The sequence below is a fragment of the Alosa sapidissima genome, chromosome 2 (genome assembly GCF_018492685.1).
Source record: "Alosa sapidissima isolate fAloSap1 chromosome 2, fAloSap1.pri, whole genome shotgun sequence".
NCBI lineage: Eukaryota > Metazoa > Chordata > Actinopteri > Clupeiformes > Clupeidae > Alosa > Alosa sapidissima.
Genome location: NC_055958.1, coordinates 39,315,235 through 39,332,319, shown reverse-complemented (window position 1 = coordinate 39,332,319; position 17,085 = coordinate 39,315,235). Strand labels below are relative to the sequence as shown.

At 41.3% G+C, this 17,085-nt stretch overlaps 2 protein-coding genes across 4 annotated transcripts; both read right to left on the bottom strand.

The window, feature by feature from the left end:
* Nucleotides 1-570: 570 nt before the first annotated feature.
* Nucleotides 571-5,795, bottom strand: LOC121690805. 3 transcript variants are annotated; one of them, XM_042071128.1, is made up of 6 exons: nt 5,473-5,795; nt 5,063-5,115; nt 2,303-2,749; nt 2,085-2,195; nt 1,655-1,711; nt 571-1,268 (listed from the first exon to the last, which is right to left on the bottom strand). In XM_042071128.1, exons 2-6 carry the CDS (start codon nt 5,112-5,114, stop codon nt 934-936), a joined length of 1,002 nt encoding a protein of 333 aa, XP_041927062.1. In that variant the 5' UTR covers nt 5,115; nt 5,473-5,795; the 3' UTR covers nt 571-933. The 3 variants fall into 3 exon arrangements, with proteins under 3 accessions (XP_041927062.1, XP_041927060.1, XP_041927061.1); XM_042071126.1 differs by having other exon boundaries at nt 5,469-5,794; XM_042071127.1 differs by having other exon boundaries at nt 5,063-5,279; nt 5,437-5,534.
* A 2,883-nt stretch (nt 5,796-8,678) lies between these two features.
* Nucleotides 8,679-13,404, bottom strand: LOC121691208. Its single transcript, XM_042071162.1, has 6 exons — nt 13,395-13,404; nt 13,080-13,147; nt 9,636-10,115; nt 9,334-9,435; nt 9,158-9,202; nt 8,679-8,822 (listed from the first exon to the last, which is right to left on the bottom strand). Exons 2-6 carry the CDS (start codon nt 13,144-13,146, stop codon nt 8,746-8,748), a joined length of 771 nt encoding a protein of 256 aa, XP_041927096.1. The 5' UTR covers nt 13,147; nt 13,395-13,404; the 3' UTR covers nt 8,679-8,745.
* Nucleotides 13,405-17,085: the final 3,681 nt, after the last annotated feature.

The window sequence follows — 17,085 nt, the reverse complement described above, 5'->3', positions numbered from 1 at the left end:
TGTATATGTGTATTATATATATATATATATATATATATATATATATATATATATATATATATATATATATATATATATATATAAACATGGTTTCTCTGATCACTAGAAGCTGTGAGAGCACATACTGGAGGCCCAGATTTACCAGAAGCAAAGACCTTAGACATTCTGACTTGTGTGGTGTAAAAATGTAAATAACAGGTAGGACACTTGTCAGTTGTGAGTTTTTGAAATCTATATACAAACTTACCCAGAAGAGAGGCTTTGGAGTTTCAGTAATATAGTGTCAGTGACATCGAATTAACTGAATGATGAAACTATGTCTATTTTACAGATGGTCTGAATGGCAGGAAACCTTAGCAGTAGAATGGTACTGACCAAGCCCATGCCTGTTTAAGTACAGTAATTCAGCAGAGACCAGGCTGTTGGTCTAGCTGTGGGTTGTCAACTGCACACAGGTACTCAGTTGCATGGCCTTGGAGGACTTCTGCACTCTCTGAGCGACCTTCTTCTTATTATTATTATTATTGTTATTATTATTATTATTATTATTATTATTATTATTAATAATAATAATTGTTATCTTTACTATTATTCTTCTTTAATATGATTATCTTTATAATGTGAGGGGTAATGCATAATCTGCTGGTCAGTATACGTAGGGAAACATATCTCAACATTGCCCAGCTTATTATACGTCAAAACAAGAAAAAGAACACCCATTATGTCATGTTTTTGTGGCAGCAGTAATATGAAGACAAAGGGGACCTTCAAATGTTGGAAATGACATTCAATTCAATCAAACAGTCTTCAGTGTTTTGGGAAACCGTACGTATAGTAACATTTCTATAGAGAAGCCTAGCTTGCTCTGGTATATATAATATATAATAATGTCATTATGTGTTGCATATCATAGCTAATACCTAGGGTTGTTTCTCACACAGGTAAGGCGGAGATGGTTCTCCTGTTGCTGTTGTTGTTGTTGTTGTTGTTGTCCTCCACTGTGTCCGTTCTGCAGGGACAGAGAGCGGTGCTCCACTGCCATGGTCCTCTCCCTCCTCCATCCTGCTTCTGTTCTCTCGCTCCTCCATCCTCCTCTCTATCCCTCTCTTTCTCTCCTCCATCCTCCTCTCTATCACTCTCCCTCTCTTCTCCATCCTCCTCTCTCTCCCTCTTTCTTTCTCCTCCATCCTCCTCTCTCATCTCCAGCTCCACTGTGGACTCTTCTGCCATCAGATGGTCATTCTGAGGCCCCTTACCACGCTCTGGGTCTGTCAATCAAAACCATACAGCAACAACAAAGACCCAACAAAACAAAAACACAAAATTAGTAAACTGTACAGATCAAAGAGATGTTTTACAAGTGTTTTAACAGACGGTTTAACAGAACCAGTGGTCATTCGTATAAGACTTCATGGGAAGCACTTGTCTGTTGAATACTAATGATCACAGTACTCATCCCATGACTAACAGGTCTCTCAGTCAAAATCACACAATAACAGCAAACCAATAACGACGTCATTATCATACACCGACGTGATAACATTAAAATCATGGTGGCACTTTGATAATTTGTACAGTTCTCTATATGTTGCTATGGGATTTAATAGAATGTAAATATGTTATGCATCTGATGAAGAAGGAATACACATCATACCAGTGCTGTTGTATGGGGATGATGAGCTGCACTTGTTCCCAGTGCCTGGACAGAGGCCTAAAGATAAACGATATATTTGATCATTAACCTTGTGCAATCTTGTCACAGCATGTAAGTGACCTCACTGCAAAAAAATTAAATATATCCAAGTGTTATTAATCTTATACGAGAATGCTGGCAAGTACGACACTCCATCTGGCATATATATATATTTTTTTTTTCTTTGTTTTGCCAATGACACTAATTACATTAGATAAGCAGTGCTTCATTACTAGCAGTGACATCCATATATGGTTTTAACATTTCACATATGACACGTGGGCAAGATCTCAAAATAAATCTAGCTCATGTTATACATGTTGAAGAAGCTTATGTACATTTGGGAAGTAAGTAAATCTGTAGCAGAGCAAAACAACCCAGAAACACTTACAGATAATAAAGGTCAGTATCAGTAGCCCCAACAGACAAGCAGTTGCTGGGATACCGATGTGCCACACCCTCCTGTCAGCAGGGGGCGCTACTGACTCTTCCTTGCCACCATCTGTGGGACACCAATACAGTAGTACTGTCAATGTCAATGACGCAATATCAATATCAAGTCATTGCATAAGGAGGTGATGTGTGAAACGTAAGAGAGCTCTTACTCACCATCTTTTCTCTCCACTGTCCACAGGTCAATCAGTGTTGTCTTACAGTCCAGGCTGCCATGACATACAACACACTGAAAGGTGGTGAGGTTGTCGTGCTCAGAGACGTTGCGTAACTCCAGGCTGAAGTTGCCAAACTGCAGCTGACTGGTGAAGAGCCGGGTCTTGTTATGGTAGGCAGGGGACTGATGTTCAAACTCTTCCCGGCCTTTGATGAAGACGTGAACCACCTCGTGTCTTTTGGCCGTTTGCCAGAAGAGCCGGAGGTCACGCAGAGAGGGAGGGGGGTCTGGGAGGTCGCAGGGCAGGAGAGCGGTCTGGCCGAGAGTCGCGAGCAACTGCAGGGCTTTAGGGGCTGCAGGGGCTGCAGTGTCTTTCGTCGTCTGTGGCTGCACCTCTGGGGCTGTATGCTGGTGCAAGGCCTCATGGGTAAGTGCTCCAACCCCACCTGTGGACACAGATAACATCTCAAATGTACTGAGGGTGTGAGTGATGACGTGATGCAGGCATCCTCTCTCCCGCTGCTTTCACTTCTTATTTCATTGTCTTTCACAGACACAAACACAAGCACAAAACCATGGGGCTTTAGGGCCTGCAGGGGCTTTAGGGGCTGCAGTGTCCTTTGTGGTCTGTGGCTGCACCTCTGGGGCCATATGCTGGTGTAAGGCCTCATGGGTAACTGGACATACTGTTGGGGAGATAACTGTATCCTGAGTTCAGACACGTACTGTACACATCATCACATCTCATGTTAGTCATGTATATATATATATATAGTCATGTGCTGCTGAGTGTGTGTGTGAGGACATAAGGGGGGCAGCCATGGCCTACTGGTTAGCGCTTCGGACTTGTAACCGGAGGGCTGCAAGGGTCGAACCCGATCAGTAGGCACGGCTGAAGTGCCCTTGAGCAAGGCACAAAGTCCCTCACTGCTCCCCAAGCGCCGCTGTTGTTGCAGGCAGCTCACTGCGCCGGGATTAGTGTGTGCTTCACCTCACTGTGTGTTCACTGTGTGCTGAGTGTGTTTCACTAATTGATTGGGATGAATGCAGAGACCAAATTTCCCTCACAGGATCAAAAGATTATATATACTTATACTTATACTTATACATACTCAAGACGGACCACAGATACAAATGCATAGCAATACATTTATGTTTTGTTTCTTGTTGTTGTTGTTGTTGTTATTGTTGTTGTTGTTGTTGTTTTCCCTTCTGAAGATAAATACATATCAACCATAATTAACCACAATGTTTGCAATGAATTGAATTTCCCCTTTGGGATCAATAAAGTATCTATCTATCTACTGTATCTATCTATCTATCTATCTATCTCTATGTGCCCTGTCCGTATTTCAAAGGGGAATGCCGTAGTTCTCTACCCTGGAAATCCAGAGTTCTCGCGAGAGCACAATGGAATTGTCTCTGCGAGACACTCTGGCACAGAGCAATGATGCACATTACTTTTCCCCCAACATTTCTGGGAACCAGCTAAACTGATGAAGACAGCGCTGCAACGTTGGAGGACTGTACACATTGGTCGTAGTGTTATCCCATTGCGTCGAAGTCCGAAATCATTCAAAGTAAACATGGCCTAGTGTTATCCAATTGCGTGCAGTGAGATTTTTAAATGCATGCTTGTTGCCGCCCCTCGAGTTGGGCCATTACATTGCTCTTTGCCAGACCCTTAATCTTTCTAGATTATCAGGGTCTGGATTTTCCTCAGGCTAGCAGTTATCATGTTAGCAGCTGTAATGCTAGCAGGTATCATGTTAGCAGCTGTAATGCTAGCAGTTATCATGTTAGCAGCTGTAATGCTAGCTGTTATCATGTTAGCAGCTGTAATGCTAGCAGTTATCATGTTAGCAGTTATCATGCTAGCAGCTGTAATGCTAGCTGTTATCATGCTAGCAGCTGTAATGCTAGCAGTTATCATGTTAGCAGCTGTAACTGCTAGCAGCTGTAATGCTAGCAGTTATCATGTTAGCAGCTGTAATGTTCCCTTTTCCTTTGTCAAAGAACACGTTCAATAAGCAATTATCAACCCCGCCCCCAGAAAAAAACTAAAAATATGCAGACAGACACATGTACAAACACACACACACAGGTACGTTCGCGCACACACAGACACACACACACACATGTACGTGCATGCACACATATTCTAACGCACTCACACTTCAACTCCATACGTACGTAAGGGCACAAACATTCGGATGGACTCTCTCTCACACACACACACACAAACACACACACAAACACACACATACGCACTCACACACGCATATATGTGCATGTACACACATCCAGAGGCACTCTCTCTCTCACACACACACACACACACACACGTGCGCACACATCCAGACGCACTCTCTCTCTCACACACACACACACGCTTTTAAACACATCCGGACACTCTCTCTCTCACACACACACACACACGCGTGCACACACATCCAGACGCACTCTCTCTCTCACACACACACACATACGCACTCACACACACACACGTGCACACATATCCGGACGCACTCACACTACAGCTCCACACGTGCTCATTATCCGCCATGTTTCTGTAACATGGTTTACAGAACACACCCACTCACAAACCGTCACAAATAAAACACACACAAACACACAAGCCAAGCCAAACTCAGATAAGAATCACTCTGCAACTCTCTCTCTCTCTCTCTCACGCACACACAGTTGCATATTCTCATGTTGACTAATTTGAGAAACGAACTGAGAATGGAAAGTCTCACCTGAATACGCGATCATCAGGAACAGTAGCACAGACTTCCGGCAGGAGAACATGCTGAAAGTAAAGCAAAACAAACCACATTCACAAGCACAAACTCACACACACACACACACACACAGATAGTAATGACTTTAGCAGGTGTCACTTTTTGCGGAAGTACACTGTAACGGATGCATCCAGTATCTCCACAAGTCTCTAAACACCACAGGATATAGACCCTTTCAACAATAAAAACAAAAACAATGCTTGAACGTTCTATTTGGTTCCCAATCTACTTCCTCTGCATTAAGATAACATATGGAATGTTAAAAAGGAAGCCTTGTGGGGCCAACTATGATGCTGATAATGGAACTCTCTTGAAAGGGTCTATAGCACAGCAAGAAGATCAGAATAAAGCCCAACCCAACCTGCCTGGTGACTCTGAGGCCAGAGACTGTGCTGCGGAGCTGCAGCGAGCACGCCTGCACAGCGCGACTGCTGTTCCAAGAGAAGGAAGCTGCAGATTGTGACACTTTCTGTGGCCCTCGGTGTGGGAGGAGCTCAACGGGGGCAAATAGGGGACAAACAGAGACAACGAGAACAGAAGAAACACGTCCCTGAAGACCTGCGGTTAGTGCTGAACGGGGACAAACAGACACAACAAGAACAGAAGAAACACGTCCCTGAAGACCTGCGGTTAGTGCTCTGATTAGCAAGTGTCTATGCAAAATGATGTGTGCGTGTGTGTGTGCGTCTCTCTCTCTCTCTCTCTGTGTGTGTGTGTGTGTGTGTGTGTCTCTCTGTGTGTGTGTGTGTCTCTCTCTGTGTGTGTGTGTGTGTGTGTGTGTGTGTGTGTGTGTGTCTGTGTGTGTGTGTTTTGTGATTTTGATTGAGACCATGCTGGTAAAGAGGGAAGCTATGGGGTTGGGCACTTTCTGTGGCCATCGGTGTGGTAGCGAGTTGAGGGGGTTGAGCTGAGGACACAACAGAGAAGAAAACACACTGAAGATGTGTGTTAAACACACAGAGGATTAAACACACTGGAGATGTGTGTTAAACACACAGAGGAGAAAACACACTGGAGATGTGTGTTAAACACACAGAGGATTAAACACACTGGAGATGTGTGTTAAACACACAGAGGAGAAAACACACTGGAGATGTGTGTTAAACACACAGAGGATTAAACACACTGGAGATGTGTGTTAAACACACAGAGGATTAAACACACTGAAAATGTTCAATTTGGGGCCTTGCAATGTGTGTTAAACCTTGTTCAATTTGGGGCCTTGCAATGTGTGTTAAACCTTGTTCAATTTGGGGCCTTGCAATTAAGCAATATAGCAGGAGTGAGAGTGGGGTTGGTCATGGATATTCCCACGGGTGTTGTTCGGCCGTAGCCACGAAGCCGGAGGCCGAGTGGCGCAGGCAACAACAGCCGTGGGAATATCCATGACCAATCCCACGATCACGAGTGCTATATTGCTTTTACACAACAATTCTACCACAAACTTACAAACTAAATAATCTGAAAACACCCATTGTTTAAAAATGTTAATTTCGCCATCGTTCTTACGCATCAAAAATGAGTTCCCTTTTCAATAGACAGCGTCTTGGTTGCTAGGTAACCAACATTCCAGATCCCTCGTTACGGGTCTTTGTGGTTTACGTGTCTTCTTGAAAGAAATGTTGAAAGTCGGGCTGAAATCACATTCATATCTAGGTTTGCTGCATGCATGTTACAAGGACACTGGGCCATGTCATGTAAGGGACATGGTACTGCAAAAAAACGGAAACATAGCCTACATTGCAGAACCACTCAACTTTATTAATTTATGGTGAATAAATGTTACACTACTGTGCACAGCCTGACGTGACGATGCTAGCACGTTAGCAGCGGTTAGCTAACTATGCTAACGTTAGTTATCTACAAGTCTCCTCCAAGTGACAATCATAGTATACACAATGCTGGCAATACTGAGAACAATTAGCATCCTCGTTTATCTTACTTACATGAGTTGACTGTGTGGCTTAATCCACAGATGTGGTGAAGCACTGTTTCGTTATGGTTTGCTAAGGAGTAACCCATTGCTTAAAATAGTGGAGAGCTGGGATGAGAACATTGTGTCAAATCTTCACATTGTATCGCGGAGTGATTTATTATTAGCTGTGCAAAGTCTGAGTTGAAATGTCCAGGGATATTCCAACTCATGGAATGTCTCTCGGCCAATCAGAAACAAATAAATAGTTCCATAGAACCCAATTGCTGTATAATGTGTGTTAAACCTTGTTCAATTTGGGGCCTTGCAATGTGTGTTAAACCTTGTTCAATTTGGGGCCTTGCAATGTGGACCTACTACCATCTCCAACCCATATCAGAAATGAATCGAATGGCAGATTTGCAAAAACACAAATGCTGTTTTTAAGTGAAATTAAATTCATTCATTGTTAACCAATGAATAGGTCTTTACAGTTGGGCAGGTAAACTGCTGTTCATTATGGAGAATGAAAGATAGATAAAGAGAAACATATATTGACATATTCATTGACCAGACTGACACACATTATGATGTATTTAATGATTGACATTGACATATTGACTAATAGATTGACCCATAATGAAAGATAGATTGACATAAAGATATGTCACAACAATTCCATAGCTGATATTCCATCAATACCTCAAAATTAAGGCCTAAAAAAAAAAACACACAGAAGGCTCATAACAGAAGAACATGTTGGGTATATAATGAAAAAACAATAGTCATGAAAGTACTCTTTAGGAGTAACAAAGGATTCTTTAATTACAGTGGAGTTGAATCCAACTGCTAAAGGGACATGAGCAATGGCTAGAATCTGTGGAACTGGATATACAGTATCACTGATCTTTCAGCACTGCATATCGACATAAAACACAAATAAAATACTATATATTTATACTATATATTTTGTAAAGATCTAAGGAGTAAGAAAGTCCATTTTCTGTGGAAGTGCCCTCCAATTTCATGTGCAGTATTTCTCTCTCTCCACGAGATGGCGCCACACACACACTGCTGCATTACTTTTGATGACCTCATGGCATGTTTGGGCATGTCTAGCCCTCACTGTAACCATGTGATCATGGACAGGAATCATTTGACAGTGATGTAATCTACTTGCCCTACTGTGTTTACTATTTTGACCTACTACTCCCATAATAATAATAATAATAATAATAATAATAATAATAATAATAATATATTTATATAATAATAATATGTTTTGATTGTGTTTCCTGGTGATCTTCCTCTGTGCTGTATCTACTAAGAATAAGAATGAGAACTGTCCTCCAGTTCCCCCTCCACTCCCCATTCTCCTCTTCCCCCTCTCTCTCCTCCCCTCTCTCCTCCCTCCTCCATTCCTCTCTCTCTCTTTTCCACTCCTCCATTGTCCTCTTATTGTACCTTTCTTTCCACTTCTCCATTTCCCTCTACTCACTCTCTCCAACTTTCTGTCCTCCTTCCTCTTCCTCCCCCCTTTTCCTCTTCTCCATTCTATTCTCCCTCTCTTTCCTCTTCTCCTCCTTCCTCCTCTCTCTCCCTCTCTCTCTCTCCTCCTCCCTCATCTCTCTCCCTCTCTCTCTCTCCTCCTTCCTCATCTCTCTCCCTCTCTCTCTCTCTTTCCTCCATCCTCCTCTCTCTCCCTCTCTCTCTTTCCGCCACACTCTTATCTCATCTCCAGCTCGACCGTGGACTCTTCTGCCACCCAGTGGCCATGCTGAGGTACCTCACCACGCTCTGGGTCTGTAAGGCAAAAGCACACAATAACAGAACAACACATTAACACACGTTGCCACACTGGCATTATTGCACATGCTACGATAACATTTGTATTCTGTTTTATTGAACAGAACCAGTACACTGATTCCAGGCTGCATGGAAGCCTGTCAAAATCACACAATAGGAGCAAAACAATAACATTACATCATCATTATACAATGTCATTGTAACATAAAAAAACATGCTGACACATCAAGGTAGATTTAATGATTGTGCAGTTCTGTACAGGTTGGTATGTAGTGAAACAAGATGGAATTAGGACATCATGGATTTGGAAGAATAATGAATGAAACACTCACCAGTATTGTTATCTCGGGGTGAAGAGTTGCACTTATTTCTTGCAGCTGGGCAGAAACACAAAGTTCATAACACACATCCAACATTAACCTGGCATGATTTTGAAGTTTATATATGAAGATAAATAACTTTCACAGGATGTCTTTAAAGCAAAGCAAAACAAACCCCAAAACCTTACCGAGTAGCAGCACCAGGGAAATACCAACCGCTGCTGGGATACTGATGAACCAATACACCCTGCTATCAGTAGGGAGAGCTCTTGACTTATTCTCAAAACCATCTTTGGGAGACAAACACAGAAGTACAGTCCCCATAAAACAGGTAGGCTATACAGACACTTGCTATCACCAGTTATCATGTGTAGGTGCATCTGAGCAATTTATACCCTGTATATACTGTATGTGTTTATATGTGTCTAGATGAGTCTATACTGACTGCAGAACTACAGCTAATAAGGCAATAAAGCATGATATTCCTTACCATCTTTATGCAATATCAGCAAAGAAACATTGTTCAGGAATTTAGGACCTACAATTCCAATATAAAATGCAAGACACTGAAAGGTGGTGAGGTTGTCGTGCTCAGAGACGTTGCGTAACTCCAGGCTGAAGTTGCCAAACTGCAGCTGATTGGTGAAGAGCCGGGTCCTGTTGTGGTAAGCGGAGGACTGATGCATAAACTCCTCATGGCCTTTGTTGAAGACATGAACCACCTCCACTGGGCGCTTATAGATCTTCTCCACCTGGCTGTTGTCTTTGGTGGACCAGTACACACGGACCTCATTCAGAGAGGTGGGGAGGTATGGTAGAAGACAAGGAAGCAAAACCGTCTGGCCCAGAGCCACCTGCAGTGGCTGGTCTGCGGGGAGGCCAGTGGAAGTGTTGGGTGCAGACTGGTGCTCAGTGACCTCTTGACCTGGATACTGCTGCGGTTCTTCATGGGTAACAACTCCAACCCCACCTGTAGACACAGGATAGCACGGAACCATTGTTTTAATCTGTAGCCCCCCCCCATGCCCAGCCCCCCCCCCCCCCGGACTGGACCCCCGAAAGGAGGGTAGGGCGGACATAGTTTTCTGTGAATATCTCGAGGACCGTAGGGTTTAGGAGGACCACCTTTTTTTGTATGTTGATCTTAAGGGGCCATGTCAACCCATTCCATAACCACTCATTTCATGTATAGTGCCACCTAGTTAAAAATGAAAAAGTAAAAATGAGGTGTTGTAATCAATAATCTCCACAATATCTCTGGCTGACATGGTCAAAACTGCACGAAATTGAAAGTGTAGAATCATTATGACACCCTCTGAATGCATGCCAAGTTCGTGGACTTTCGTTCATGGGGGGCCATACAATAAATTAATTTATGTGTACATTTAGTGACCATACACCAACAGAGTTTTCTGTGAATATCTTGAGAACCGTAGGGCCTAGGATGATCAATTTGTTGAATATGTTTGCCTCCAGGGGTCATGTTAATCCATTCCATATGCACACATGTGCATAAACAGATATTCACACACACACACATACATTCACAGTAATCATACGTATGACACATACACACACAGTAGACATATGTGCGCATGGATGCACATGCACACACACAGGCACACCCACAAGCACATGCACGCACGTGCACACACACACACACACACACACACACACACACACACACACACATAAACACGTACACGTACACGCACACAATTCAAGAATTCATCTCAGAATTATGAACAAGCAAGATGGGGGTGGGGTTGTATAAAATGTATTTTACATTTGAAATCTATGAACTAATCATGTTTTGGTAACAAATATCAATCCCAATGTCCTATTGCAGTGACAGCGACACTGTACTGCAGGAGATGTTTTCCTTTGCATGAATGTTAAATTGAGGTCCTAACTCACCATGGTTGTTAAAGATCCCATGGCACTTATCGCAAAGAGTGGGTGGTTCCCTGATTTGCTTTATTTATGTACACATACATAGAGACATACAAACACATGCACACACACATAAAAACACACACACACACAAAGACACATAAACACACACACACTACACATGCACACACAGGACATGCACAAACACGCACACAGACACATAAACACACATACACATACACACATGCACCCATACAAACACACCTACATACATAAGCACACACACACACACACGACACACACACACACACACACACAAAAAACACACACAAAGCACATATACACAAAAAACAACCACACATTCTGCACACACTCAATTACAAACACACAAAAAAGGAACAATGTAGGAAATTAACACAATTTGACAAGCGTGGCTTATTTTTGTGGAAAAAATGTGATGGACTAGGCGGCGGTCATATTTTGTACCGCTCTGGCTACTTCAGCCAATCGGTTACACAGTTTGCTAATCAATAAACAAAGCCTAGTTCACGTGTTGATTTAGACCTACAATAAAACCAATCTCTAAAATAGGCACTGCATTCTACGTTTTTTATTCTAACTTAAAATAGCTTTATGGATTATTTTTTTTCTAATTAGATCTACATTTACATTTTACAATTAATTTTGGTGCAGCCTCTGAAGAATTATTCTTGCGAGTAGCATATTTTAACGTGCGGTTTTTGATTGTCATTACGCGATCACGTTAATTTTGAGAGCACTGATATACAGTAGCCTATAGTGTTTACATTTACAGGTCATTTGCGTTCCACCTGTCATATGCGCCCCTCACTTGTACTGGGTTGATGCCACCGAAAAATCTCACAGGCACACCTTAATTATAATTTCTGGCTAATTAGCCTAGTCGCCTGCTTTAGTTTTAGTGGTCACCTTGCTATTTTAAAGTTGTATCAGGTAGCTTAGTTGACTTTACATTCTCCTATGTGGGCCTAACACTTCAGCCATTTGGAACAAAAGAACACACCAGAATAGGCCTGTTTAGTAGGCCTAAGCAGGATTTGATGACCGCATTCCTACGCTTATAAAATGCAATTCAATGCAGAAGTAATCTAAGTATTCAGAATACGTTACTCAGATTGAGTAACATAACGGAATACGTTACAAATTACATTTTTGGGCATGTATTCTGTATTCTGTAACGGAATACGTTTTGAAAGTAACCCTCCCAACACTGTATGTGTGTGTGTGTGTGTGTGTGTGTGTGTGTGTGATGATGACATAATCTTGTACAGTCATCTCTCTCCCTCTGCCACTGCTTGTCTGCTTTCACTTCTTATTTCATTGCAAACACAAGCACATTACACAAGTACAGAACCATGGTTTCATATTCATATTGCTTCACACACCAATACAAAGAAACACAAGCCATTCAGGGTGTGACAAACACACACACACTCAAACACAAACAAACATACACACATAAACATAAACAAACTCACATTTGATTTACTTTATTTGATTCTACTTTACAAGTCAAGTTTCCTAAGAATGACACACATACACACACACACACACACACACACACACACACACACACACACACACACACACAAACAGACACACACAATTAAACACACACACTGTTTAGGGAGTGAAATGTATTCACCACGGCAACCAAGTAGCTACACACTCACAAACACACATGCACACACGCACACACACACACACACACACACACACACACACACAGAAATACAAATAAAAAAAGAATACATTCAACAGGCAATATTGAATATCAATTGACAATATTGCACACATACTCGCAGGCGCAAGCAGATGCACACAATGATTACATGCTGCTCATCACCCAACAAAAAACCTTCTCATTTGAGAATCACAAAAATAATGTACACACACAAAACACAGCTGAAACAAAAACAAATAAAAAAACTATAGAGTCCTCACAGAGTCACAAGCTTTCATGGAGACCCATTTTAGAATCGGACGGAGAATGAAGACTCACCAGAGCATGTGGTCAACGAGAGCAGCTCCGCAGCCACCAGCAGCACGGTGTTACGCCAGTGGAGCATCCTGAAAGCAACGCAAAACAAAGCAAGATAAGGGCCTGTCCCCCCACACACACACACACACACACACACATACAGGCAAATACACACACACATACAGACAAATACATATTGTGTTTAGCATAAGTCTGAGTCCCGACCCTCTTCACAAGGAAGTATAACAAAAGGAACTCCACAAGAACCTAAACTCCTCAGGAAGTGTTATGCTTGTTATATTTGAAAGGTCAATGAAGTCAGAGTGAAACTCACACCTTTCTTGTGTCTCTCGGTAACAAAAAGAAAAAAAGGCCGCGGTTTCCGGGTTGGGCGCTTATATTGGTGGAGGACCTAATAAGCGCATGCGCTGAAGGAACATCAGAGTGAAACAAACAAACCAAATGAGGAATCGCACACTGATGGCGTGATGTGGTTCTGTAGTTCATCAACAGTGTCTGTGCCGGTGTGTGTGTGTGTCGTTCGATGGTGTTTTATGCCCCCAACATCATCTTCCAGGCAGCGCTGCCACCACTGAAGGCCCCTAATTCTAAACCTAACCCCAACCCTAACCCTAACCTTAACCTATGCCTGACCCTAGTGCCTTCCAGGCAGCGCTGCCTTGAAGACAACGTTGGGGGCATAAAATACCAAGAAACGTGTGCGTGAGACCACTGTTATGTTGTTGTAATGCAATTTACCGGAGCAACATCTCTACATATGTAGCGATCCAGTAAACTTGTCTGAGTTGGAAAGTGTCAGTCAAAAAAAAAATCTCACCGAAAAAGAAGAAGGGTTGATTTGTGTGTTCTTCTTCTTCAGTGAGGTTTTTTTGGCTGTTTACAAACGGAGTGCATTACCACCACCATCTGCTGGACTGAGGTGTAATGGCAAGTGTACCCCTCAGACTCATAATGGCCGCCAGGTGAATAAGGAAAATTCACATGTCTGTGTCTGTGTATTGGAAACACACACACACACACACACACACAAACATGACCTCTTGGTCTCAACATAAAGCTCCCCTTTCTGAACTCCTTCCTCAGTGTATCTGTCATAACACACACACACACACATACATTCTCCATTAAAAGGTCTTGCAGTGGCATGTGTTGCTACCCTGTAAATGGAGAAATGAAGGACCTTCCATTCCCATCCCCACCCCACACTGAAACAACATCCAAAGAATATCAGAACATGTCAACTGATACGAGTTAAGAATGAACAAACTACTGAAAGGGTGAATCTGCTACTTTGTCTGGGCCTAGTGCTATCACATATTTGTTCCTGTTACCAACTAGCCACATTACTTTTCTAGGCCAGAAGAACAAGAGAAGTGTTGGGGAAAAAACTTTAATCATCAACCTTTCTCACCAAGAATATGATCTCAGTCAATTTTGAGGCCTAGCAAATGTGGGCTTACCATCTTCATTTTACTAACAGGATGCCATCTTAAATAATCCTGTGTGTTTATCATAACTGCAGGTCAAAGGAAGAAGAGAAATGCTGGAGAAAATAACATATTTATATATATATATTAAATACACATATATATATATATTAAATACACACATATATATATATATTAAATACACACACATATATATATATATATATATATATATATATATATATATATATATTAAATACACACATTTATATATATATTAAATACACACATTTATATATATATATATATATTAAATACACATATTTATATATATATATATATATATATATATATATATATTGAATACACACATATATATATATATATATATATTAAATACACATATTTATATATATATTAAATACACATATTTATATATATATATTAAATACACATATTTATATATATATATTAAATACACACATATATATATATATATATATTAAATACACATATTTATATATATATATATATATATATTAAATACACACATATATATATATATATATATATATATATATATATATATTAAATACACATATTTATATATATATATATATTAAATACACACACATATATATATATATATATATATATATATATATATATATATATATATATATATATATATATATATATATATTAAATACACATATTTATATATATATATTATATGCAGATACATAATCTCTGTCAATTTTGGGGCCTAGCAAATGTGGGCCTACACTCTTCAAACAAATGTGTTGTTTTTTAACACCTCCCCATGTCTAGATAGAGACAACACTGATTGTGTTGTTTCCAACACATTACTTTTGTTATTTGATACACAATCTGTGTTGAAAACAACACAGCTTGCGTTATTTTATTTTTTTTAAACATATCTCTGTGTTCAGATAGGGACAACACAGTTTTTGTTGTTTCCAACACATTCCTTTTATTACAATGATATGGTTTTATGGGGGGCGGGTTCCCCATTACAGTGTCACAAGTATATTTCCGGGCATTACCTCATCAATGAGACTACCTTTTTAAATAGTCGTGTTATAATCACCGCTAGGAGGATGGAGGAATGGGAGAGGCCATGCTCCTATCGTTCCTTCACAAAATTAATTAGAAGGAGGGGCTCAGACTGGAGGGAGGGAGGAAGGGAGGGAGGACAGAGAAATGTTAAAAACAGACCACGTGAGAAAACCACATCGTGACAGCCATCTCTTGGGGTGTTTTTGTCTCTCCTCATTCTCGGTTTGCCTCATTCTCGGTTTGGTCTGCTCTGAAGACTACGGCAGGTGAGAGGGCGTTTCCACACTCTTATTCACATGTGTGCTCATAGCCAACAGGTCTATCTGTAAACTACAGGCCTATCTGTAACCTACAGGCCTATCTGTAAACTACAGGCCTATCTGTAACCTACAGGTCTATCTGTAACCTACAGGCCTATCTGTAACCTGTACAAGACTCTGCTCTGCAGAAACAATGCCCGCATGGTGTGCGCTCATAGCCAACAGGTCTATCTCTAACCTACAGGCCTATCTGTAACCTACAGGCCTATCTGTAAACTACAGGCCTATCTGTAACCTGTACAAGACTCTGCTCTGCAGAAACAATGCCTGTATAGAGATCCGGACCCCACGTGACTACCAGTGTTCGGAACACCATTTTGGCAGTAAAAATGACCAGCGCCAGCGCCGAAGCTTTCAAACCATCGGAGTACTTATCTCACTTTAATTCGAATGACATTGAGCTTTATATTAAAAAAATAAATAGATTAAATATTACCGACCCATACAATGCCCCCGGGGTGCTTTTCACAAGTATCTCCGCTGAAAAAGACGTCCCATATCTGCAGTATCCGGATATATATAACTACCTGATAAACTTTCCATCGTCCTTCTCAGGTGACTCTCTAAAAGCCTACAAAAGTTTGGAGGGTTACAGATGGACTCAGTCTGGCTTTGTAACAAACATCCAGCTGTGGAATCTTCAAGCAAAAAAATGCTTTATCATTACTGGAAGGGTAAGTGTCCCAGTTTAATCGGTAGTGTAATGTTAGCATGGCTAGTAGGGGTCCGGGTTGTTTGTTTATGTTAGCTTGGCTAGCTACCGTGGTGCGTCTGGCTATCTGTAGCTAGTTTGTATCTTTGATGTTTGATGACATTTTTAATTTCATGTAACTTATAGGTTAATCATTCCCAAAGGCTTAATGACCCGCAGTTAAAGCCATGGATGGTGGTGAGGAATGATGGGGTTGTCTTGGGAGCCCACTGCAATGGCACAGCTGGACTTGGTGAGAGCTGCTCCCATGTGTCAGCTGTGTTGTTCAGCATATGGCAGCATAACAATGGCAGAAATGAAGCGATAGCTGTAACATCTAAGAAGTGCAAGTGGGCCACCCCAAGTGAGGACTCTGTAAGGAAAGTGGAGTATCAGCAGGGCAAAGACATCATTTTTAACAACTCTCAACAATATAAAAAAGGACAATCTTCGAAAGGTCATTCTGCCCCCCCAGCTTTCCCACCTCT

What these genes read in the sequence shown, in the direction of transcription:
- LOC121691208 (XM_042071162.1), bottom strand. Translation starts at nt 13,146, where the DNA reads ATGCTCCACTGGCGTAACACCGTGCTGCTGGTGGCTGCGGAGCTGCTC. An exon ending in TTCCCTGGTGCTGCTACTCG is followed by an intron (nt 9,203 to 9,333) that starts GTAAGGTTTTGG and finishes GTTTCTGCCCAG; the next exon opens with CTGCAAGAAATAAGTGCAAC. An exon ending in ACCCCGAGATAACAATACTG is followed by an intron (nt 8,823 to 9,157) that starts GTGAGTGTTTCA and finishes TTTGCCTTACAG; the next exon opens with ACCCAGAGCGTGGTGAGGTA.
- LOC121690805 (XM_042071128.1), bottom strand. Translation starts at nt 5,114, where the DNA reads ATGTTCTCCTGCCGGAAGTCTGTGCTACTGTTCCTGATGATCGCGTAT. An exon ending in GATACTGACCTTTATTATCT is followed by an intron (nt 1,712 to 2,084) that starts GTAAGTGTTTCT and finishes GTTTATCTTTAG; the next exon opens with GCCTCTGTCCAGGCACTGGG. An exon ending in ATCCCCATACAACAGCACTG is followed by an intron (nt 1,269 to 1,654) that starts GTATGATGTGTA and finishes TTTGATTGACAG; the next exon opens with ACCCAGAGCGTGGTAAGGGG.